The sequence below is a fragment of the Bubalus kerabau genome, chromosome 19 (assembly GCF_029407905.1).
Source record: "Bubalus kerabau isolate K-KA32 ecotype Philippines breed swamp buffalo chromosome 19, PCC_UOA_SB_1v2, whole genome shotgun sequence".
Taxonomy (NCBI): Eukaryota; Metazoa; Chordata; class Mammalia; order Artiodactyla; family Bovidae; genus Bubalus; species Bubalus kerabau.
In genome coordinates, this window is record NC_073642.1 from 67,598,415 (window position 1) to 67,623,180 (window position 24,766).

The window sequence follows — 24,766 nt, forward strand, 5'->3', positions numbered from 1 at the left end:
CTCCGGGACTCGAGGCAGGAGGGGACAGAGGGGTGGTCAGGTGCCCCGGCACAGGCACTCCCCACGTCAGGCACCACTCAGCTCACTCTGGAGCCTCACAGCAAGCAGGCTCACCCCACTAGCCCGTTCTGCTCTGACTCCCTGGGCTCAACGTTGGAGCCTTGACCTCGACTGGAAGGCAGCCAGGCCCTCCTTCTACCCTCCGTGATGCCACTAGCCTCCTTTTGGAAAAAAGTGCCAGAGAAGAACGAGGGATGGGTTCCCAGGGGTATGGACACTGTTCCTGGGACCACCTGCCCCTCTGCGTGCCCCCTGGCCCCTCCGTGCGTGCCCCTTGGCCCCTCCGCGCCCCACAACCCGGCCCCTCCGTGCCGCCCCCAACCCGGCCCCTCCGTGCGGCCCCGGGGCCCCTCCTCGCGTCCCCCTCGGCCCCTCTGCACCCCACCCCAGCCCCTCCGTGCGCTTCCCCCGGCCCCTCCACCCCTCTGCGTTCCCCTTGGCCCCAGCAGGGCGCCCACCTCTGCTCCTGGAAGTAAGGGTGTTGCAGGGCCTGGTGGGCAGTGATTCTCTCGTCGGGATCATAGGCCACCATGGCGTGCAGAAGGGAGAGGCATTGCGGGGACAGACTGGTGGTCAGTAGAGGTATCCCTGATCCCTTTTTAAAAGGAAAATCAAAACTCATAGCTCTCGACCTGCATTAAAAGCCCAATGATAATAAACGGTCACGCCGCCATTTAGAGCACGTGGCCGGTCCAGCGTCAAGACTGCACAGGGACCTGGGCTGAAGGGAACAGCTGACGATCTAACAGTGGCGCGGGGAGGCACAAAGGCGTCCAGACTCCTGGCGCAGGGAGGCCCCTCAGGGAGCCGCAGCCCTGGGCTCCTTGCACGCAAGTGGCCCTGGGCAGTGCCGGCCCCAGGAGGGGGGAGGTCTCTGCACTGCCACTCAGTTTTCCTGTGAACCTAAAACCGCTCCATGACATTAAATCTGTTTTTAAAACGGGTGTGTGTGTGTGTGTGAAATCTCATGCTCTAGAGGTAAGAAAACTTTCCCTTGAAAAGACTAATATCACATTCCCACCCGAGAAGAAGGAAATAAAATTTAAAGAAAAGAACCCGACTCCAACATAGGTGTCACCTCCCTACCCTCCCAGCGTCTGGGAGCTGCCGGGTGCTGCCCACTCCTCACGTCGCCGGGGCCCCCAAGAGCCCGGCTCCCCCAAGTCCCAGCCCAGGCGTCAGTGCTGCGGGTGCCGGGCGGAGCTGCCCCGGGCCAGGCGTGCGGCCTGTGCTGGGAGCCGTCCTCACCCGAGGCTCCAAGGTCCGAGTGAACCCCTGGGGACGCCTCCTGACTGCCGGGGCCGAGGGGGCTGTGCTGAGGTGGCGGGGAACAGCAGCGGGGCGAGCCCTGGGGCGGGGCCTGGGGCCTGCACTCACTGCTTGAACTTGGTGAGAGTCTTCTCAGCAGGTGTGCCCATGACGTCGTGGATCCTAGAGATCTGGTCCAGTTCGTTGGCTCCGGGGAAGAGCGGCTGCAGGCTGGGCGGGATCAAGGCTGCCGTCAGGACCCTGACCCTCCCGGCAGCAGAGGGACCTCCAGCACGCGCCCCCGCCCACCCCTGCCCCAGGCCTTCCTCCTCCACTGTCCCCACGTCGGGGTCCTTCTAAGGCGCAGAGCCCACTCCCGAATCTGCAAGAGCCGGGTCTCCACCAACTGTGAGAGGAAACCCCCAGAGCCTCTCACTGCCAGGGGAGCGCTGTCAACAGCAGTTCAGGCCAGGTCAGGCCAGACTGCGTGGACAAATGAGGGCCACGGAGCGTTTCAGCTGCGGAGCCTTCACAGACTTGGGACTCAAGGATAAAAGGGCTCTGGGCACCTCTCACCTTCCTCCAGACTGACTCAAGCGACTTTGTGCTGTGCTGTGCTTAGTCCCGCAGTTGTGTCCAACTCTTTGGGACCCCCATGGACTGCAGCCCACCAGGCTCCTCTGTCCAGGGGATTCTCCAGGCAAGAATACTGGAGTGGGTTGCCATTCCCTCCTCCAGGGATCTTCCTGATCCGAGGACTGAACCCTTGTCTCCCACATTGCAGGCAGATTCTTTACCATCTGAGCCACCAGGGAAGCCAACGGACTTAAGTACATGACAAAAGACTGTCTGTTGTAACTTAAGCATCAGTGAAACCACAAGTCTCCTTTCCAAAAATAACAGTTACTTATCAACAGGGAAGATCTCGAGTCAGAAGCTGCGCCCTGAAGGGCCTGTGCATTTACCAAGGGGTCAGTGGAGCAGGTGGCCGTGGACGCCCTGGGTCCTCCTGCCTTGCTGGGTACTGTTCTGACCGGCGTCACTCTGACGGAAATCACCCCTCCCACGCCCCGGCCCCATCCTTCCTGACCCCCTGGAGCAGGAGGGTGCGCCCCCCTCCTCCCTTCCCAGCCTCCGCTGTGGCCTTGCTCCGTCCAGCAGTGGAGCCGAGGCTGGGGTCGGGGCAGCACGCTCAGGGTTGGAGCGCTCCAGACTCCAGCTCCTCCTCATCCCGGGGCCTGAGCGCCCACGGGAATGACTGAGCTCCGAGGGCAGACTAGGGGGCACAGCCCCCGCTCCCCACGGCAGGCCCCACGCTGCGCAGGAGCACACCTGGCTCTGATCCTCTGTGGGCTTCACCGGTTCTACCGCTGATGAGGCCACACAGAGAGGCCCGGCCACCCGGGCCCAGCGGCAGTAACTGACGGTGTTCCGCCCTCCATGCTGGGCAAGCAAGGAGAGCGTTCTGCCCGCTTCCTGTCAGGGTCAAGAGCAGCCAAGACACCAGAAGGGCTGTTCCAGGGGCACAGGAGAGGGTGCGGGGGGGCCTGGCGGAAGCCTCTGGATGCCCCCCCTGGGGCCCAGCATACCTGGCCATCTCATAGAGCACGCAGCCCGCGCTCCACAGGTCCATCTTGAAGCCGTAGAAGCCATCGGTGAGGAGGCACTCAGGGGCCCGGTACCAGCGGGTGGAGATGTACTCAGTGTACGGCTGCTTCGAGTAGATGCTCCGGCACGACCCGAAGTCCCCAAGCTTCAGGACATCACGCTGCGAGGGGGAGACACGGGGACAAGGAATGTCTCACCAAGCAGCGACCGTCACACAGGCCATTCCAGGCGCTGGTGCGCTAACACAAGGACACCTGGCATCTAAACGAGCTTGTAGACCATACAGTGGTCTGTAAGCATCTGAAGTTGCCTCTAACCCATGAGAAGGTGGGGTCTCTATCCAGTGGATCACATTCACAAATATTCTGGCTGTGTTTTACAGACATTTCAAAATGTCTGGAAAACGTCTACGGGCTGTGCAAAGGTTTAAGTCACAGTGTAAGTCTACAGGTGAATTCTACACCCTGGTCATATCCCCCGTTATGCCTCAGACAGGTTTCAAGGTGTTTCTTCCATCTTCTTTCTCTCTCACACTCAAGTCGTAAAAATGCGTGCTGTCGATAAGCATGACGTCTCTGGCAGGCACCTGCAGCTGCGGCCCACGTTAAACAGCACTTGTCTTGGCCAGACGAGGAAGAGACCTGCATGGACAGCCTCGCACCTCTGCTCCCACTCCCGACACAGTCAACGAAAGTTAGGCACATAAAAAGGCAAGAAGAAACAGTCTGAAGAGGCAAAGCATGCATCAAAACCAGACTCAGATATGGCACAGGTTTTAGAATTTTAGAATTACCAGAGAGGAAATTAAAAAAAAAAAAAAAACTTGATTAATTTAAGGGTTCCAGGGGACAAAGAAGACAGCATGCAAGTTCAGATGGGAAACGTAAGAAGAGAGATGGAAAGCCTAAGAAAAAATCAAAATAAAACATCAGAAATAAAAAACACTGGAACAGAAATTTTAAATGACTTTGATAGGTTCATCAATAGACTAAACAGCCAAGCAAAGAGTCAGTGAGCTTGAAGACATGCCAACAGAAACTTCCCAAACTGAAATGCAAAGCAATAGAAGAACATCAAAAACAGAGACAATTTCTGTTTTTGACAGACAACATCAAACGTGAGACAAAAGCTGTGCTGCACACGCACTGCAGTGTGGACCAATCTCAGAAAAACGATGCTGAGCGAAAGGAGTCAGACCACGGGAGGGCATATAACATGTAATTCCATGTATAGAACATTCTAGAAGACACACACTAGTTCTATTATGACAGAAAGTCAGCTTGTCTTTCCTGGGGACAAGGGACAGGAAGGCAAAGGTTACCAAAGGTAAGAGGAAGCTTTTGGAGGCGGTGGCTTTGTTTGTCGATTGGGATGATGGTTTCACGGGTATATACAACTGCCCAAACCTAACAAATTGTACACTTTACACATGTACAGTTTAAGGGCTTTTGAGTGAGACAGATCCAAGCTCAAATCCTGCCTCTTCCCCTTTTATATTTACAGTGTTTAGAATAATTTATCAATAAATGGAGTTTATTTTTATACACAGTATATAAGAAGGGTGCCTTTTTCCAGACGTACAGTTATGTTGATGGCATTTATTAACAATTTTTTTCCCCAAACTGGAAGGGAAAAAAAAAAATAACAAACATGACATCCACTGGGACTGAAAGCATATCCAGTGAAAAGTTTTTATATTCTGTCTTCATTCTGATATCAATTTGCATATAAAAGTTCTTACCTTTACTAATATATTTTCTGGTTTTACATCTCTGTGAAATATTCCATTTCTGCATTCAACATGAAAAGAAGGACAGAATTAATTGTACCTCATTCACATCCTTTCACACTGCATTTTCTAATGAATGGTAATGCAAATATTTTATTAATCTGAAAGCCTCCAAGTCTCCCCGTGCATACCTGTGCATGTGGTCCAGGGACTTACACAGCTGGTACATATAGTGCATAACTTTTTTCTCTGATAACGGGTGTCTTCTTCCTGTGCAATCAAGGAAACAGCTAAATATGGTTACCAATATCCCCGTTTTTGAAATAAAACAAAAGTCCATTTTTAATAATGTGCAAGAATTTCTAATTTTCTCAGTGAAAAACAGAATGGAATAGTTCTAGGAAATATGGAGTCCATCTACAAAATATGCCATGTAGAATTCTACATACTGATGTGATTTAATTCAGAATCGCCCAGCCCCAGGCCTTCTCTGCAATGAGAAGGGTGCTGAGGGATCACCAAGGGGCACTTGGTCTGGGGGCCTCCACACAGCCTCGGGCAGGCCTGCAGGGCACACTACTCCACACTGTGACTCCAGATAGCAGGCCACGTGCGTGCATGCGTGCTCAGTCATGTCCTACTCTTTGTGACCCCATGGACTGCAGCCCACCAGGCTCCACTGTCCACGGAATTTACCAAGCAAGAATACTGGAGTGGGTTGCCATTTACTGCTTCAGGAGATCTTCCTGACCCAGGGATTGAACCCGTGTCTCCTGTGTCTCCTGCATTGGCAGGCGGGTTCTTTACCACTGAGCCAACCTGGGAAGCCCGAGATGGCAGGAGTCAGCTACAAATCCAGCATTTTCCTCAGCTTCCTGTCTAGATGGAGATTTCCGTCTTTAAGGGAATAGATCACAGTTTCTTTTTTTTTCTGCTGCACTTCCCGGCATATGGGATCTTAAGTTTCCTGACCAGGGATTGAACCTGCACCCCTTGCAGTGGAAGCATGACGTCTTAACCACTGGACCACCGGGTAAGTCCCAGAAGTACGTTCTCTTCATCGAAGAAGACCAATGACTGAGTTGCACAGCCTACACGCTCCTTTCACAGAAGGGAGCAGTCCCGGGCACTGCTGACCACGCCCTGCAGCGCGCCGGGCGCCCAACCACACAGCCCACAGCCTATACCCTCCTCATTCCTGCAGTGTTCAGCATGTTCCAGAACCCCGCACGTCACACTCCAGTACCACGGAGTACTGCGGGCCACGGGGTCCCAAAGAGTCGGACTCCACTTAGCAACTGAATGCCGACCAATAGCACAGACACCTGCATTCTTGAAGATGTCATATTTTATTTGATTTTCATCTCAGAGGCCTGTGTTTCTAGGTCATTAGGCTTTAAACATGAGAAACACACACCCTCACCTAATGATTCAGAGCCAACACGAGCACATGGCCCACTTGACTTTTTGGTCCTAAGTTTGCAATTTCTGTGGAAAATTAATGTTTTCTTTTTCTCGCATAACAAGAATGTTTATGTTAATCATCAGATCAGATCAGTTGCTCAGTTGTGTCCGACTCTTTGTGACCCCATGAATCGCAGCACGCCAGGCCTCCCTGTCCATCACCAACTCCTGGAGTTCACTGAGACTCACGTCCATCACAATTTACAAAATGTCTAAGTAGAGTGAATTTTTCCATGTCATCTTTTTATTCTGTTTCACATCAGTTTTCCACAATTTAAAAGAATTAAAACTAAGACTGTTGGCTTCCCACAGCTTAAGGAATTCTGTAATTTTATCGATTATCTGTACAAAGGTGAGAAAAAAGCAAAATTTCCACACTCGGTCACCTGTGAGGCTGGCTGAAGCGTTGCGAGGTTCTGTCTCCTCTGTCCTTGCTGCCCACGGACGAGCTGGGCTCCCCAGACCTCGGTGACAGACTCCCCCCCAGCTCAGGGCTCTTAGGACCAGGGCCCCCAGTCCCCCGGGGCTTGTGAAGACACAGACTGCTCCCCATCCTCGCCCAGCACGTCTGGTTCAGCAGGTCTGCAGTGGGGGCCCTGAAAGCTGCCTTTCCAACGAGTTCCCAGAACCAGCTGCAGGGCCTGGCTGCGCGCCTCGGGAACCACGTCCCACGCCTCCCTCTGGCTGCCGGGACGCCCCAGCCCCATCCCCCTCTCCCGCTTCCCGGTTGTGCTCACGCTGCCCTGTTCCTAGAAGCACCTTCCCAGCCACAGCCACACAGCCACATCCCAGTTACAGCATAAAGCTGTCCTCACATTCATTGGAACCTGAACTCAGGGAAGGTGGACTCTTTCAGGAAAACTCTACTGCATCCGATCTTCATAATCGCCTAGGGATCTTTCATAAAGCAGATTCCAAGGCCCAGGCCTAGCCCGAGTGAATCACTAGGGATCTTCCTTAAAGCAGATTCCAAGGCCCAGGCCTAGCCCGAGTGAATCACTAGGGATCTTCCTTAAAGCAGATTCCAAGGCCCAGGCCTAGCCCGAGTGAATCACAAGCAGGGGGGCCAGGAGTCTGACCTTTCACTGCCTTCTGCCCCCAATGCAGGAGGACTCTCTCCCTTCCTCCCGGGCTACCTCCCTCTACCCATTCATAACCGGGGGGGCAAGGCCGTGACTCCTTCCCATCTCTCCGTGGGAATCCCTGTCTGCACACGGGGACTCCCAGGGGAACAAGGGGCCCGCCTGAGCCATGGGCACCACTGGTCTGAGCAATCAGAGAGTCCACACCCTCGACAAGGAGGATGGACTATCGACTTTCAAAAGTATTTCCCCCAAAACAAGATCCTAACTTTCTGGGCACAAGACGGTATCTGGTTCCCACCAGATTCTCACTTACAAACATCTTGAAGCAGACAAAACACTGTTAACAAAACGCCCTGAGGTTCCTTGTATGACCCTTTACTGAAGCCAGCAGACTGCAAACATATTTCCCTGGCTCACTGAGCCAAATTAATTATTCCAAGATAATTTTTTACCAAATATTCTCATTAAGAAGGCACTTAATGAATGTCACACATAACACCAGCAGTGTAAAAATTCGAAAGTGAATACAATGATTAACTGTGGCCTCCAGTGTAGCCCACGTTGAACCAGGAAATCTAGCACACACGCTCCTCCCACAAGAGGCCCTGTCCCCAGGCTGCGCCTGGCTCTCCTGGTCAGGCTCCGAGGTGCCTGTCGGGCCCACCATGGTGTGGCCAAGTGGCCCACAGTCTATGCCTAGGCCCAGAGGCTAGGCCCTGAGGCAGCGTGCGAGCACGTGTCTGCCATCAGTGTTTTCCAAGAGAGAGAGCCCTGCAGGACAGCACGTGGTTCTCAGAGAGGTTGGAGGTCCCGCCCAGCAGAGGGTAGCAGGCGCGCTGTCAGACTCAGCATGGAGCCGGAGCCATCACCAGCACCCCTCTCCCAACAAGACTGCACTCAAGGAGGGCCTCCCAGCTCTGCTCTTTGCCTTCCGCTTTATTTATTTTTTGGCCATACTATGCGGTATGTGGGATCTTAGTTCCCTGACCAGGGATGGAACCCACACCCCCGGCATTGAAGCAGAGTCTTAACCACTGGACAGCCAGGGAAGTTCCCCAGCTCTGCTCTCTGAAGCTGGCTCATCTCAGGCAAGTGCTCTGACTTCCTGGAAGCTCTTTTCCTCATCTCTAGAGCGGAGCTGAGCTCCCAGCACGGGGACGAGCCAGCGCAGGAGGCCAGAGCCGGCACACAGCAGCTGTGCGCAGCGTGGTGGTGGTGGGGGCGGCAGCCCGCGCTGATTAAAGGCCACGCCAGCCGGGTGCTGCTCCGCACACCTCACACCCGTCATTTACTCCTCACAACCACCCTGAGAGCCAGACACCATGATTAGTCCCGTTTTCCAGACTAGGACCTGCCGCCGTGAGATGCGCACGGCGCTGTGCATGCTCTGGCCTGGAGTGCGATCGGGGACACTCGTGCTCCATCGACACAGAACCAGAGGGCACGTCCCAGAAGCACCAGTACTGACCTAACAGGACGGTGCCATCGGCTTCAGAAAATTCCAGCGAAAATAATGCTACTCACTCACACCCTGAACGGCACAGATAGACAATGCGAGGAAGACGCTCAGCGATTATGCCACATCAGAACACTTCAAGGAAAAGTTAGGAATGCCATAATGGGTTTACGTCATGTCTATTTCCTTTTTCAGTTCAGTTCAGTCGCTCAGTCGTGTCCGACTCTTTGCGACCCCGTGAATCGCAGCACGCCAGGCCTCCCTGTCCATCACCAACTCCCGGAGTTCACTCAGACTCACGCCCATCGAGTCAGTGATGCCATCCAGCCATCTCATCCTCTGTCGTCCCCTTCTCCTCCTGCCCCCAATCCCTCCCAGCATTTCCTTTTTGTATATGCACAAAAGTGACATGGGTGGAAACTGTCTCTGCAGTTCTGAACGAGCTCCGTTAATGAGGACAGAACTAACACTGCTAAGTGGTAAGAAAGGCATGTGTCAGAGCAGCAGCGGCGATGTTCTTCTTCCTTTTTGTTGGTACATAAAAAATACCGCATCTTACAGTTCAGTGGCTCAGATTTCATCATATATAAAAATATAACTGGATTAATCTGACACAGTAATTAACCTGTCATGCAAAATCGTTACGTTGCATAGTGACTGGAACATGAACCTGATTTCAGAGTTGCCTTCGCACTGAGGAAGTGCAGTCATCCCTGGGTGTCTGCAGGGTACTGGTTCCAGGAGCCCCTGCGGTACCACAATCCGTGGATGAGCGAGCCCCTTGTATAATGTGCTCCACAGCTCAGACACACTGCCTAAGCTCCTCAGGAAAACAAACTAATGCTATGCTTACAGTCAGACAAACCTTGGTTTGCTTTTTCCTACCTGGCTCAGAGTCATGGATTTGTTTTAGGATGCCTGGTCCACTCACAGGCTGTAAATGGTATAACCCTAAGGTGACAAGATGAGCCCCCGGACCTGGAACAGCCTGCACTCCAGAAGGCGGCCCATGTGCTGCCGGGGGAGAGTCTCAGGGTCTGGGTGGCCAAGTCTATTGAGGAGGACAGGCAGAGGAGCCACGGCAGGGGACTACGTGGCCCAAAAGTGGTTGGTGGTGGCCTTCCCGGTCCACTCAGGGCTGTCCAGAGGGCCGTGCAGGGTGGGCAAGAGCAGGCGCTGCCCGAGTCCCGACCCCAGACCATCACGGATGAGGCCCACAGCCGTGGACGGGTCCCTTGTCTCTCCATGCCTCCCTTTCACCATCCCGAACATGCGATCATTACCGAATCGGCCTCACAGGCTCTCAGGGTGAAATGAGCTGACTCCTCTCGAGAGCCAGGGGCAGCGCAAGGCCTGTGGTGAGCACTCACGGCCGTCGGCCATCGCTGTCATCACCGCTCAGTCGGCGCCCCGAACCCCCGGGTCTCTGTCCACGGGTCCCGCATCCGAGGTTTCTGAGGTTGGCTGAATCCCTGAGTCGTTTTATATACAAGGGGCTTGAGCATCCATGGATTTTGGTACCTGCGGGGCTCCTGGAACCAGTACCCTGCAGACACGGAGGGATGACTGTATTTCTTCAATGCCAAGGCAACTCTGAAATCAGGGTTCACGTTCCAACAGTGAGTGTCTGACAATCAGTCAACCGTTCTCCCCACATTTTAACATCTCTGACACTTAGAGGCCCCTTAGCACAGAGAGCACCTGATCCCACACTCAGAGCACAGCTCCTGGCCTGTGGAGCCACTCGGCATCCACGGGATGAACCAGCAGCTATTGAGCCTTAATACAACAGTCTGCTTTCTGCAGTCTCTGTAGACAGATACTGAAAGAAACAGGTTCACTTCCTCTAATTACACAACTCCCCTACTACTGGAAATTAAAATATTGATTTCTAAACAAAGTTTTCTCCAATCTAAACACATAGAAACTTGCCAGAAATTATCCCCTCCCCTCGAGTTTTAAAACATCACATTCTAACAATCATAATTCTAACATATATATCTTATACCAAGAGAATTGTTATTATACTAAAAGGAAGTGATTCTGTAGATTCATTAAGAACAAAATGTCAGCTAACTGGTAAAAAGATCACTGCAAATTTAGCGGTTGTTTCTCTTGGTTGCATTGATACCCTGTCCTGATACACTGTTAAAATATGTGTTACACAGAGACTATCAAAGTGAATAATCTAAGTCAGTTAGTGTACCTGAAAGTTAGTCATAGAGTAACACTTTTTTTATCCAAGTTGTCTGGAATAAGACCTCAAGTGAAATTTCCAGGTAAGTGAGGTTTACTCCTCAGATATAAACTCTTTTATATTTGGAGGTATTTTACATGGGATCTTTTAAAAACGTTTCACCCACTTTCCCATCAGCATATCCTACGGTGATATGGTGACCACAACCCAGTACACGACTGTGTTCCCGCTAACCTGTCTTGGGGAACCTGGCAGCTTACAGCTGTTTGCCCAGACCACTCTTGGTTTGGTTTATTTTTCCAGTCTCCTCCCCCGTTACTGGATCATCACCTGTCACTTTCTGTTGGTGTGTGAAGTTCTAGAAGCTCCTTTTAAGAGCTCTTATTTTTAATAGGTTTTAGACCAAGAAACCAGATGACTAAGTTTATTTTAAATTGTACTTAAAGCAAGACACCTGAGTGAGAGGCTTGTCTATGAATAAAATACCCAAGGTCTGTAACTTATAAGAAATACCATATATTCCCGATCCAAAAGTTTTATATCAATTTCCACAGATGTAAAACTTGTCTACTCATGCTATTTATTAATTTACTAAGCCACATATTTTAAATCACATATAAAATATGTCCATTTGACACGATACTTCTTTCCACACTCTCACTTCATAAACATAATTTTATCTGAACTCTTCACATGCACCTTTAACAGGTCCCCTTTGTTGCAAGAACAGCTTCTCGATCTAAAAGTTCCCTACAGCGTATCATCTGCGGTTTGACCTAACCTGCTTGAGCTAACATCGCAATTTTTAAATCATCTATGATACTGTCGCTAAAACTCTATTTCAGATATAAAGAGTCCCTCATATAACATAAGGCAGTGATTTTCATTTGTTCGGTAAGAATAATATGATCCATGAAGTCTAACACTTGCTGTGTGGTATTTACAAGGCTCATCTGTCCTGACATCTAACGCCACGGGGAGGTCAGACCCAGGGCTGTTGGATAAACGGGCCAACCTTCCACCTCCTGCTCTCTGCCTCCCTCGGGTGACCTCCGCCGGCCTCCAAAACCAGCTGCGACTGGGGTCGGCAAGCGTGCTTCCCCCAGACAGTGCTGTATTGTTCAAACCATGGGGAACGGATGAGCACTCAGCAGTTCAGGGCACCGAGTGAGGCTCCCAACCCAAGGAGGAAGGAGAGTCCCTCTCAGGGGATGATTTGTGGGGGAAGCCCTGCCTCATTCCGAAGCCTAGAGTAGAACGCCAAGCAACGCAGAGCCTGGAACGGACCCCCGAAGGGCACGAGCCTGCAGGAGGCCTGAGCCGGGCCTCCTGCTGCGCCTCCCTCACCCGCGTCACCTCACCAGCCTGAGCGCCATGTGGCATCGCTTCCCATCTGCAGCCACGTTCTGAGCAGACAAGATTGCCCCCAAAATACCTCCCACACCCAGGTGTCGCTAGTGGTAAAGAACCCACCTGCCAATGAAGGAGACATGAGAGACACGAGTTCAATCCCCGAGTCGGGAAGATCCCCTGGAGGAGGGCAGGGCAACCCACTCCAGTATTCTTGCCTGGAGAATCCCACGGACAGAGGAGCCCGGTGGGCTACAGTCCACTGGGTCACAAAGAGTCAGACACAATTGACGTGACTTAGCACACATGCACTGTATACTTATATACAACTACTGAACTGTGGTGATTGATGATTTTGAGAATTAAGACAAAAATATGGGAACTATAAACTTCAAAAGATTTTAGACGCTCTTTCAAATTATTCTACATACCTCGTATTAGCTCATAAATATTCATGTCCATAAGTTCACATATTAGTGCAAGAGAACCAGATTTTCTGTCACTGAAGAAGAAAGCAGGTTTTTAAAATGGTTTTTTCCTTGTATTAATCAGAAAAAAAGCATCAAATATTTAACTCATTTGTAAACACTTCTGATAAACATAAAACACTCCCACAGCAAAGACCAAAGTATAATGACCGAAACAGCAGAAGTTTTGATTTTCAATCAGTATTTTAGGTAAAAATAATTTTAAATAATAATAAAACAACTTTAGGCAAAAATTCTAAAAGCTGGCCTCCCACAATTTTGGGAAAAAAGCATCTTGAGATTATGAAAGTAACAATTATATCTTCAGACAGAAGAAACAGGTTGAGGAGTTGGAGAAGCAAAACAAAAAAAGTAGGACTTAATTCAAGCTCTGTGGCTGCAAATTCAGCTTTAATTCACCTAAATTACTTCCATGTCACTGAGATACATCACAGTGTGGAGAGTGAAATACACAACCCAGCCAGGGGCAAAAGGAGGAAGACGCCTCTCCCCGCGCCCCTGCAGCATCACCCCGGGCCCCTCAGGGCGCCTGTGGAGGGGCTGGATGGGGCTGCGCTGTCCCTCAGGCTGCCGTGGACAGAAGCGCTTTGCCCCTGAAGCACTCGGCACAGGCAGCGCTGTGACCGCTGCCCCGTGTAGGCTGCAGTCTCCGGACCGGCCGAACACGTGCTCAGAGCATGCAGGCCAGGAGGCCACGCGGCCAAGACAAGGCACTGCGTTTTGAGTTTAGAACTGGTCAGCTCTCTGATGAAAACCTCCCCAGCTCAATGGTCAGAGACTGCGGTTTCGCCGGATGGTGGTACAGGCCAGGCTTCCCGCTGAGGGGCACTTTCTCGGAGCTTCAGGCCAGATCCCAGCCCCAGTCCCCAGCAGACAAGCCCTTCCAGACGAGCTGCGCTCTGCCGTCTTGATTAGAACAGAAGTGACAAATTCCCTGAAATTATGTGGAATACAGTGAGAATGGCTGCTTGAAGTCATACCAAGATGGCAACTGCAGGGATGACTACGTGCAGCCCCGGAAAGAGGGCCACAGGCTCACACGCAGGTGTCCCGAGCCGCCGCCGCCTCCACAGCAGCCCAGCTGAGCTTCCGGGTGGGGGACCGTTCGAATGATGTTCGCTGCTATGACACGGAGTCACTGCAACGAAGGCCTTTCCCTTTAGGATTCGGATGCAGACACTGGCCCGAATATGTGTCTGAGCTACAAAGCCAATATTTAAAATGTCTACCATGGTTTTCTTTCTTAAAAAGAGATCTAACGATTATCATTGAGGTTAGATAATTCTTAAAGCCCCGATATACTCACAAGACCACTTCGTGCAGCGCGAGGATGTTCGGGTGTGGATTCAGGCGTCTCAGCGCTTGTATCTCTCGCAGGTTGTTCACTTGCTCGATACTATTGTGCAGGTAAGAATGAATGACCAGTTTAGTATTTGGGTCAACTTTAAAGTCAGGGTTATCAAATCACTGTTTATTATCCATGATCACAAGTTACAAACTCACAAATAACGCCAAGCAAGTTTATCAGGTTTTATTTCTCCCATCAGCAGCTGAACATATGTATACCTCACTTCTACATTATCTTACAAAAATCGAGGCTCTTACAGCTTTGGACATGCATTCAAACTCTTCTCATCTAAACTCCTGAAAGAATACTTTGGTAGTTTCTCTTACACTTAATAAATATAGAAACAGAGACTAAAATTTTCCATTAGTCAGTTTATAGGAACTAACTGAGCAATGTAAGCAACATTGGAAAATAAGCATCTCCCATTCAGACTGTCCTTCCTTCTGACCTTTAATGCAGGCTGTACACGTTCTCAGTCATTCATCTGGGGAGAGGTGCTCTCTCAGCAGGTGTGTCTTTACTGAGCTTTTCTTTATGGAGACTGCTCTGCCTGCCACTGTGTTCACATCCCAGATCACAAAAATACAATGGAGGCCAACGGCCAGAGGCTGGCTGTGCCACCCTCCAGACTGACCCTTGCCAGGGCCCTCTCCCTGTGGCTGGGCCCGTGGGGTCATCCCAGCCGAATGACCCTGTTCACCAGAGACTCCATCTCAGCGGCTCCAAAAGAAACTGATTCTGGAAATATTCTTTCTCTGAACTGGCAAAACTGTTTCATCAACTTCTTTTTTCTTTTTTTTTCCTGGCCTTGCCAGGTGGCTTGTGGGCTTCTTGTTCCCAGACCAAGGATTGAACCTGGGCCCCAAGGTTGAACCAGGTCCTAACCACTGGACAGCCAGGGAATTCCCAACCAACTTTCAACATGTAGAGTAAAGCTCAGCATTTTGTTTGGTTATTCAAAGAGTGGTTATATCCAACAGTATATTATTACTGCTGTTGTAAATCAACACGGCTGGATGTTTCCAGTCTCTCTCATGCTAGGCCACAAACGGAAGCCTGGAGCACAAGCCTGGGCAGCCTGAGCAGAAGGGCGCTCCTGACACAAAGCCTCCTGAGCAGGAGGGCGCTCCTGACAAAAAGCCTTAGGCCCCTTTTAGCCGTCATCCCGTTTCCTCCCTCGTACCCAGGATGATACTCAAAATATTAGCAACTTACACACCATGGTCCACAACCAACCAGAAAAGACACTGCTCACTTTGCTGGCGCAGCAGCCTTAAGGAGGGTCCCTGCTGAAGCCAGGACTGTAACCCTTTAGTTGCTGGAGAGAGTGGGGGATCCCACGACTGCTGGGTAAGGGGCCAAGCATGCTGCGTAGGGGGTTGGGGTGGGGCTGCACCCCGGAGGCTCAGGATAGCAGCTCCTTCCCGCCTAGAATCTGAGTTTTTTACTGCCTAATAACCACTACGGATGGCCATCCTGGGGCATGCAGGGACCAGACCACGACCCTGTCTGTCCACTCCGCCAGCTCAGTGCCCAGCCCACCACCTGCTCCTCCCCGCACCCTGGCCTCCTCTAGGTGACTCTAGAACAGTACTTCCCAAAACATGTCCCACAGAATTTTATTTCTCTGGAAAACACTTTGTGGATAAACTGCATGTTGAAGAAACGTGAGACAGAGCCAATCTAGTTCCTTTCGGAGAGTGACAATTTACAGTTGATGTTAGAAGCTTTCCAAAATCCTACAAAATAAGGAAAACAGTTTACCTTCATTTAAACCAACATTTTCCAGACTTTCTGGGGGCACAGGGTCCTCTCTTACATACTATTAAGTCATTGTCCCTGAGAACTAAGGTTCTAGAGAACATACCACGTCAGACAGTCCTCTGAGTGACATGGCAGATACAGATTATTTTCCTTAGGGCAGAGGAGGTGAACGCACACACCAACAAGGCAAAAGGAAGAAGAAAACATCAAGCAGAGCATTCTTTGGGGGGCGCTTATGCAACGGCTGCCAAGCATCTCTCCCTCCCTCCCTGGGGTGCGCGCTGGAAAGGCATCCACGGTTCGCCCCACAGTCCCACACCACAGAGTCCCTGACCCAGGACCAGGCCACTGAAGACCCCCCTACCAGTGCCTGCCACGCCTCTGCCCAGGGCATGCTGTAAGTCAGTGGTTATCAACCAAAGGGACCTTGCCCCACTAAGGGACACGGGACAATACTAGAGACACTTTTAGTGTCAGTGTTCCATCCGATGGCAGCAGCCAAGGACGATGCTAAATCTCCTATGGTGCACAGGACAGGACCTGTAACAGAGGAGCCGAGGCCCCGACGCCGACGGCGCCAAGATGCCCAGCCTTGGGTGGGAACAGCAGAAACCAACCGGAGCTAGCAACAGTTCTAAATTTTGAACTATACACCCGATCTAAAAAAAAAGAAAAAATTAATCAGTCTTTTAGGACCAGTTAGTCAAAGAGCTTTGTCATTTAGACAAACATTTACTCACTCTTTTCATCTTTAATATGAAAACCAGCTATGATACCCTGAAACACATTTTCTTATTGCAGATAGAATCATTTTATGCCTGCCCAGGCACTCGCTCAGAACCGAGGAACCAGTGCCAACATTAGACGGGCACCCTGACGGGGTTCTGCCCGCCTCAGTTCAAGGAACAGTGTGCGCTCAGATGTAAAGCAACTCTGCTCCTGCTTTTAAAGATCTTGGGGAAAAAAAACTAAAAATCTGCAAAGTAACCACTTTTCTTTGCCTTGGAGTTGCTTTGAATTTTGTGGTCAAGTGACATTCAGGTTTTTTCTGTGTGTTTGTCTTTTTACTGCCCTGCTGGAAACAGAAAATATCACGGAGTGGAACACAGAGGGATGTAGGCAAGCCTCTGCTTCCAAAAGAACCAGCTGGGGAATTTCCCTGGCTGTTCGGTGGTTAAGACTCCAAGCTTCCAATGCAGGGGGTGAGGGTTCGATCCCTGGTCTGGGAATTAAGATCCCACGTGCTGCGGAGCAACCAAGCCCGCGTGCCGCAAGTGCTGAGCCCGCACCACAAGCACAGAGCCCGCGTGCCGGCTGCGCCCCAGCGCAAGACCCCCAGGACGCAACGCCGAGCCCAAGCTCCGTGACTAAGACCCAGCGCAGCCAAATAAACATTCAAGCACGCACATAATGAAGCAACAGGGCACGCTCACTGGAGTGGCCAGAATTTAAAAGACTAACCACACCAAATGCTGAAGAGGATATGAAGCAACTAGAACTCTTGGGTTCTTTGCTGGTGGAAGTGGAAAAAGGTATAATCATTTCAGAAAAAGGCTGGGCTGTTTCTTGTAAAGTTAAATATACATCTACCCTGTGACCCAGAGATTCTATTTCCAGGTAATGACCTAAAAAAAAAAAAATATATATATATATATATATATATATATAAATATATTTATATATAACCATAAAAACTCTTGTATGAAGTTTTACAGAAGGTTTATTCATAGTGGCCCAAAACCAAAAACAGCCCAAAAGTTCCTCAACAAGAGACGAGATAAACAAGGCGTTTTGCAGTCACAGACTGGAATGAACACCACCCAGCAGTAAGAAGGTATCAACTGCCGATACAACAACAGGGATAAACCTCAGAGACTGCATGTATGCTGCGCTAAAGGAGTGGAGAGATTCCACTTAACAGGAATTTCTGCTGCTGCTGCTAAGTCACTTCAGTCGTGTCCGACTCTGTGCGACCCCATAGACGGCAGCCCACCAGGCTCCCCCGTCCCTGGGATTCTCCAGGCAAGAACACTAGAGTGGGTTGCCATTTCCTTCTCCAATAAAGCGAAAAGTGAAAGTGAAGTCACTCAGTCGTGTCCAACTCTTCGCGACCCCATGGACTGCAGCCTACCAGGCTCCTCCGTCCATGGGATTTTCCAGGCAAGAATACTGGACTGGGGTGCCATTGCCTTCTCTGAACAGGAATTTCTATAAGAGGGTAAAAAGAAACAAAATAAAACCCAGAAGAGCGGCCACCGGGGCAGGGAGGGAGGACTAAGTAGGGAGCGTGAAGGAGCTCGGGTGAGAGCAGCGCTCTGTGCTGTGAGTGCCCGGAGCTATTCACTTGCAAAAATCAGGCAGTTCAAAAATGTGCATTTCAATGAATGCAAATTTTGCCTTTAAAAAAGAATTGTATAATAATAACCAAGTGGAATGCAAAAGTAGGAAGTCAAATATCCGAAGTAGCAGGCTTGTTTGGCCTTGGAGTACAAAACAAGCAGGGCAAAGGCTAACAGAGCTTCGTCAAGAGAACATGCTGGTCATAGCAAACACCCTCTTCCAATAACACAAGAGACAACTCTACACATGAACATCACCAAATGGTTAGTGCCAAAAGCAGACTGACTATATCCTTTGCAGCTGAAGATAGAGAAGCTCTACACAGTCAGCAAAAATAAGAGTAGGATCTAACTGTGGCTCAGATCACAAACTCCTTATTGCAAAATTCAGACTTAAATTGAAGAAACCAGGAAAAACCAGTAGGCTATTAGGTATGACCTAAACAAATCCCTTATGATTATACAGTGGAGATGATGAACAGATTCAAGGGACTAGCTCTGACAGACAGAGGGCCTGAAGAACTACGGACAGAGGTGCGTAACACTGCACAGGAGGCGGTGAGCAAAGCCATCCCCAAGAAAAGAAACGCGAGAGGCCACAGCGGCTTCTGAGGAGGCCTTCCAGGTAGCTGAGGAGAGAAGGGATGTGAAAGGCAAAGGAGAAACGGAGCGATATACCCAAGTGAATGCAGGGTTCCAGAGAATAGCAGGGAGAGATAAAGTCTTCTTAGGTGAACAATGCAAAGAAAAGAGGAAAACAATAGAATGGGAAAGACTAGAGATCTCTTCAAGAAAACTAGAGATACCAAGGGAACGTTTCATGCAAAGATGGGCTCGATAAAGGACAGAAACGGTATGGACCTAACAGAAGCAGAAGATATTAAGAAGAGATGGCAAGATTACACAGAACTGTACAAAAAAGATCTTCATGACCCAGATAATCACGATGGTGTGATCTGTCACCTAGAGCCAGACATCCTGGAATGTGAAGTCAAGTGGGCCTTAGGAAGCATTATTACAAACAAAGCTAGTGCAGGTGATAGAATTCCAGCTGAGCGATTTCAAATCCTAAAAGATGATGCTGTCAAAGTGCTGCACTCATCATGCCAGCAAATGTGGAAAACTAAGCAGTGGCCACAGGACAGGAAAAGGTCAGTTTTCATTCCAATCCCAAAGAAAGGCAATGCCAAAGAATGTTCAAATTACCATACAATTGCGCTCATTTCACATGCTAGCAAGATTATCTCAAAGTCCTTCAAGCCAGGTTTCAATAGTACATGAACCGCGCACTTCCAGATGTGCAAGCTGTATTTAGAAAAGGCAGAGGAACCAGAGATCAAATTGCCAACAAATGATGAATCACAGAAAAAGCAAGGGAATTCCAAAAAACATCTACTTCTGCTTCACTGGACTATGTTAAAGCCTCTGGATCACAACACACTGTGGAATATTCCTAAAGAGACGGGAATATCAGACCACATTATCTGCCTCCTGAGAAACCTGTATGCAGGACAAGAAGCAACAGTTAGAACTGGACATAGAACAGACTGGTTCAAAATTGGGAAAGAAGTACATCAAGGCTGTATATTGTCACCCTGCTTATTTAACTTATATGCAGAGTACATCGTACAAAATGCTGGGCTGGATGACTCACAGTCTGGAATCAAGTTGCCAGGAGAAATATCACTATGTAGATAATGAAAATGACACCACTTTAATGGCAGAAAGAATAGAGGCACTAAAGAGCCTCTTGATGAAGGTGAAAGAGGAGAGTGAAAAGCTTAAAACTCAGCATTCAAAAAAGAAAGATCATGGGTTCTAGTCCCATCATTTCATGGCAAATAGATGGGGAAACAATGGAAACAGTGTCAGATTTCATTTTCTTGGGCTCCAACATCAATGTGGACAGTGACTGTAGCCACGAAATTAAAAGACGCTTGTTCCTTGGAAGAAAAGCTATGACAAACCTAGACAATGAATCTGTGCTTTTGAACTATGGTGCTGGAGAAGACTCTTGAGAGTCCCTTGGACAGCAAGGAGATCCAACCAGTCAATCCTAAAGGAAGTCAGTCCTGAATATTCATTATAAGCACTGATGCTAAAGCTCCAATACTTTGGTCCCCTGATGCGAAGAACTGACTCACTGGAAAAGACCCTGATGCTGGGAAAGACTGAAGGGAGGAGGAGAAGGGACGATAGAGAATGAGATGGTTGGATGGCATCACCGACTCAATGGACTTGAGTTTTATCAAACTCTGGGAGATAGTGAAGGACAGAGAAGCCTGGTGTGCTGCAATTCATGGAGATGCAAAGAGTTGGACACGACTGAGTGACTGAATCACGACAGCAACCAAGCGGGGCGGGAGACCAGATGGAGTTATACAGATTAATTAAAAATCACAGGCTTGGTGGTGGTGGCTGCGGCACCTGGGGCTCATTACACTACTGTTTACTTTGTATATACCGAAAAGTCCTGTAATTATATCCTATTTAAGTAAAAGAGTCTTTAAAGTGACTCATGAGTTTCTTGCCTTTGTTTTTATTTAGAATCCCACACAGAAAACTTTATTTTTGTAAAAGTAATGTGAGGACCACTGAGAGATGTGACTTGGGAAAAAGCCGTGTTCTGAGTCAAGAGCAGGCACCGCACTGCCTCCCGCAGCAGAGCACTGAAAGGACACAGCCCCCGGCCCCACACGACGGGGGTCCCACCGACGATCTGCAATGCTGGGAGCTCGCCCCTCTAGTGGAGGGTCCCTCATTTGGAGGAAGACTCTCCCCTAGGGCTACTGGGAGGATTAGACAACATATGCACGCAATCCCCCTGGTATTGGGCACGGCACCAGATGCTCTGGAACCACGGCTGTAAGCTTCACTTTTTTGGGGGGATGCTGTGCCACGAGGCATGCAGGATCTTAGCTCCCCGACTGGGAACTGAACCTGTGCTCTCTGCCATGGAAACACGGAGTCTTAACCAGTGGACCACCAAGGAAGCCTGTGTAATCTTCATTTTTACTACTGCTACTCGTATTTATTATTGTACCCCAATTTTCCAAATAGTCTTCAAACTATTTTGCTGAGTAACTTGCACCAACTGTTAGGCGACAAGTTGACCCACTACTGTGCTAAGTGTCTCACCTGCATTTTAAATTTAACCCTCCCAGTGATCCTGCGAGGTAGACACTGTGGTCATTCCCACTGTATGAATGAACTGAACCACAGAGAGATTAACGAACTGCCCAAGGTCACACAACTAAAAGCGGGAGAGCTGCTGCTTCTGCCCTCACCTAGTAGCCCTGTGCTGGCGAGGACCCGCATGAGTGTCTCTTACTGCTTCGGGGCAAAAAGAGATAGCCTACAAACATCAAGACTTTTTAAATGACTCATTCCACTCCTTTACAACATTTCTAAAGGAAGAAAACAGTCGTAGCAAAAAAAAGGAGCATCTTATTAACAGTGTATTTCTGGTGAGTATAGGTGGGAGAACCCTCTGAAGACAGAGCAAAAAAATATCAAAGCGACTGGGTCACACTGCTGGCTTTATGCAAGTAACTAACTTCATCATCCCCAAACTAAGGCTTTGAGCCACTGAGGGAAGACAAATCTCAGGAGCTGCAAATGCCCTCCCGACACAGTACTAAAGAACTGGTCTATTATAATACCTCACCTTGACTTCCTATCAGCAAAGGTGACTGCCAAAGCCATCGATTTCTATTTCAGAGGAGCAGAAAGGAAGGGCTGGAAGTAACTCTGGGAGGAGCTGGGTCAGAGGCTCCAAAACCAAGCTCCTTCTGGCTGCGTGACTCAGCGTGACTTGCCGCTGTTACTGACTGACTCTCCTTGCCCACATCACCCACACAACTGTGCAAGGTGACTCTGAGGTTTCACTCAACCATAAGCAGAGCAGAAATGGATTTTTAAAGGAACCTAAAATTATTCTTCAAATGAATAAGGTTAAACTGATTTATAATGATGACAGATATTATATTCCAGAGCTCTAAAAGCTGAAGATACTATTTTCATGGTTGAAAAAGAAAACCAAAGAACAGAATAAAACTTGTGGATCAAGGATCAGTGACACTGGAATATCCAATAAATGGTCGGCAATAAAACTCCTAGAAATGACACCAAATGCAGCTGTCTTTCTTCTAGAACTTTCTTTTAGAAACTACAGTCATGTCTTCCTGTAAAACAGAAATAATAGCAATACCTTTTTCAACGTTAGAAGCCACGTACAATGACTCATTCCGGATCATCTATGGTTATTTTCTGTTTGTTCTGATTTGTTTTTTAAGTTTGAAGTTACTTTAGATTAACAGAAGAGTTGCAACAACAGTGAAGAACGCCCCTGTCGCCTGGCTTCCCCTGATGTTAACATCTCACATAACATTTACCAAAACTGAAAATGAACACTGGTACAACTCTACTCACTACACTAGACCCTTTATTTGGATTTGCCCAGTTCTTCCACTGATGCCTTTTCCTCTCCTGGGATCCAGCAGACCACACTGCAAGTAAGTGGCCATGTCCCCCACTCTGACAGCCCCAAAGCCTGTCCCTGTCGTTATCTTCACCGTTTTGAGGAGGGCTGGGCTGGTGTTTTGTAGAATGCCCCTCAGTGTGGGCTCTCCTGATGTATTCTCATAAATCAGCTGAGATTACAGGCCTTTGAAAGAGAATACCACGGAGGGGACACGCTCTTCCCATGCCATTTATCAGAAGGTATGTGATATCAATATGTCTTATTACTGATGACACTCATATTAATGATTTAGTTAAGTAGCATCTACCAGGTTTTTCTCTGTAAAGTCAACTATCTTTCCCTTTCATTTTCTACTCTTTGTAAGCAAGTCATCAAGTCCAGCCCTCAGTCAAATGGAAGGAAAGTAAGCCCTACCTCCCGGAGGAAGAAACAGCAAACAATTTGTGGACATAAGTTAAAACCACCACGGTAATTAATAAATATTCAGGAGATCATTTGCGGCTGTGCAGAAATCCCATTTTCTTTCAAGTTTTAGCTTACTAATTTTAGCATTCATAAATTTATCTTGCCTGCAGAAATGATTACTTATTCTAATGATGATTTTCCATTTCCCTCATTCCTCTCTGTACCTATGAATCATAAATGAGAAAAAAATTTCCCTCTCATCCCAATTTGTTTATTCATTTGGCCATTTATTTACATCAATATGCACTCAAGGTCATTTGAATGAAGAGAGAGAGGTTAGTGTACATATATGCTAGCTCTGTCTGCTGAGAGGACCTAAAGATGCTGACATTCCGGTAGCAAAAAAAGAGGTTTAAAAAAGAAGAAAATGATGGGGGATGCCACAAGAACACAGGAGCCACCCTGAAGGTGCTCTCCATAGCCAGGGCTGGCTCAGTTTTAGCTGGAACAATTATCAAATAAATAACGAGAGCACTGGATTATAGTCGCCTATGGTTTTCAACATATGTGTAAGAGTAATTAGAGTTCACAAGAGAAAACACAAAACCTGTTCCCTGTGGGTTTCTATCAATGTATGTCTAAGAGCAAACGAGAACTCAAAAGAGAAAAAGCAAAACCCATTCCCTGTGGGTTTGGATTACACAGGCCAGCAGACACCTGTCAGAACTAAGCCGGAGATGCCGTCGGTGATTCCGGACATCAAAGAGCCACAGGACACCGCCAGTTCACAGTGTGTTTCCTCTTAAATGAAGCCAGTATGTGAAAGTGGCCGTCAGTAATCCCCCTCACACACACACATTAGAGAAAAACAAGGAAAGTATAACTGATTCAGTGATACTTTATTAGAAAATCTTTACTTATTATGGGTTTTTTAAAAGAAAAATAAGTGTTCTAATCAATCACTTCTAAAGTTAGGACAACTGCTTCTGAAACAGAACAAAGGATCACACATCGTAATGTGGGCCAGCGTCTCCTGAGCGTCTACCATGGGCCTCGCGTGACAGCTCCTTCCACTTCCCACCTCGGTCAGTCCTCCGCGCCTCACGACAAGGAAGCCAAGGGCCAGGTGGATGAGGTACTTTCAGCATCAGGACCTGGTGGGAGCCGCGTCCCTCAGGTGGCTCCACCTTCTCCCCAGGGGCTGAGGTCAGCCCAAGGCACTTTTCCAGATAAACTGAGTGTTCCCTGCCTCCCCAAAGGACTGCCCTCAAACCATTCTAACCTCCTTCCAGGGGAGCGCTTCTCACATGTTACAGGTCTCTCTGCGTCCTGAAGGCCCATCGGTGGCCCACGTGACCTCTCCTGGCCGACTGGTTCCCCAGAGCAGCCTAACTCTGCATGGTTCTGACCCCGCAACAGTCGTCGGAGTCCTGGGGTCTACAGGTGTTCTGTCCGGCACATACTTCGTGTTTATGTCTTCACCAAAATTGCAGCTGGAAAGTCCTGCCGTCTGCAAGCATGTCCACCCCACACCCGACAGGGAGCTGACAGGGAGCCCGGGCCTCTGACCAAGGGATGCACCCCACCCGCCGCTCAGAGTCCCGTCTTGCTCCGCTGGGCTTGTGGGGCGTTTGTCCACGGCGGCTGAGTGAGGCCGTGTGCTTGGGCGATGGGGGTAAACGGAACACTGGGCAGCAAATTCTCCACTAGGCATAGTGTAAAGGCAAAGACAGAGGTGGGGG

At 49.2% G+C, this 24,766-nt stretch overlaps 1 protein-coding gene across 2 annotated transcripts in view; it reads right to left on the reverse strand.

The window, feature by feature from the left end:
* The window catches only part of MOK (MOK protein kinase), a 42,949-nt gene that overhangs the window by 2,394 nt on the left and 15,789 nt on the right, over window positions 1-24,766 (reverse strand). The window contains exons 3-9 of one of the 2 annotated variants that reach the window (XM_055556375.1): window positions 13,992-14,081; window positions 12,629-12,699; window positions 4,837-4,915; window positions 4,658-4,706; window positions 2,898-3,076; window positions 1,438-1,539; window positions 519-692 (exon numbers count right to left, since the gene is read on the reverse strand). In XM_055556375.1, coding sequence (XP_055412350.1) covers window positions 519-692; window positions 1,438-1,539; window positions 2,898-3,076; window positions 4,658-4,706; window positions 4,837-4,915; window positions 12,629-12,699; window positions 13,992-14,081 — 744 coding nt within the window. The remainder of the gene's footprint in view (window positions 1-518; window positions 693-1,437; window positions 1,540-2,897; window positions 3,077-4,657; window positions 4,707-4,836; window positions 4,916-12,628; window positions 12,700-13,991; window positions 14,082-24,766) is intronic. The other variant, XM_055556377.1, reaches the window with a different exon arrangement.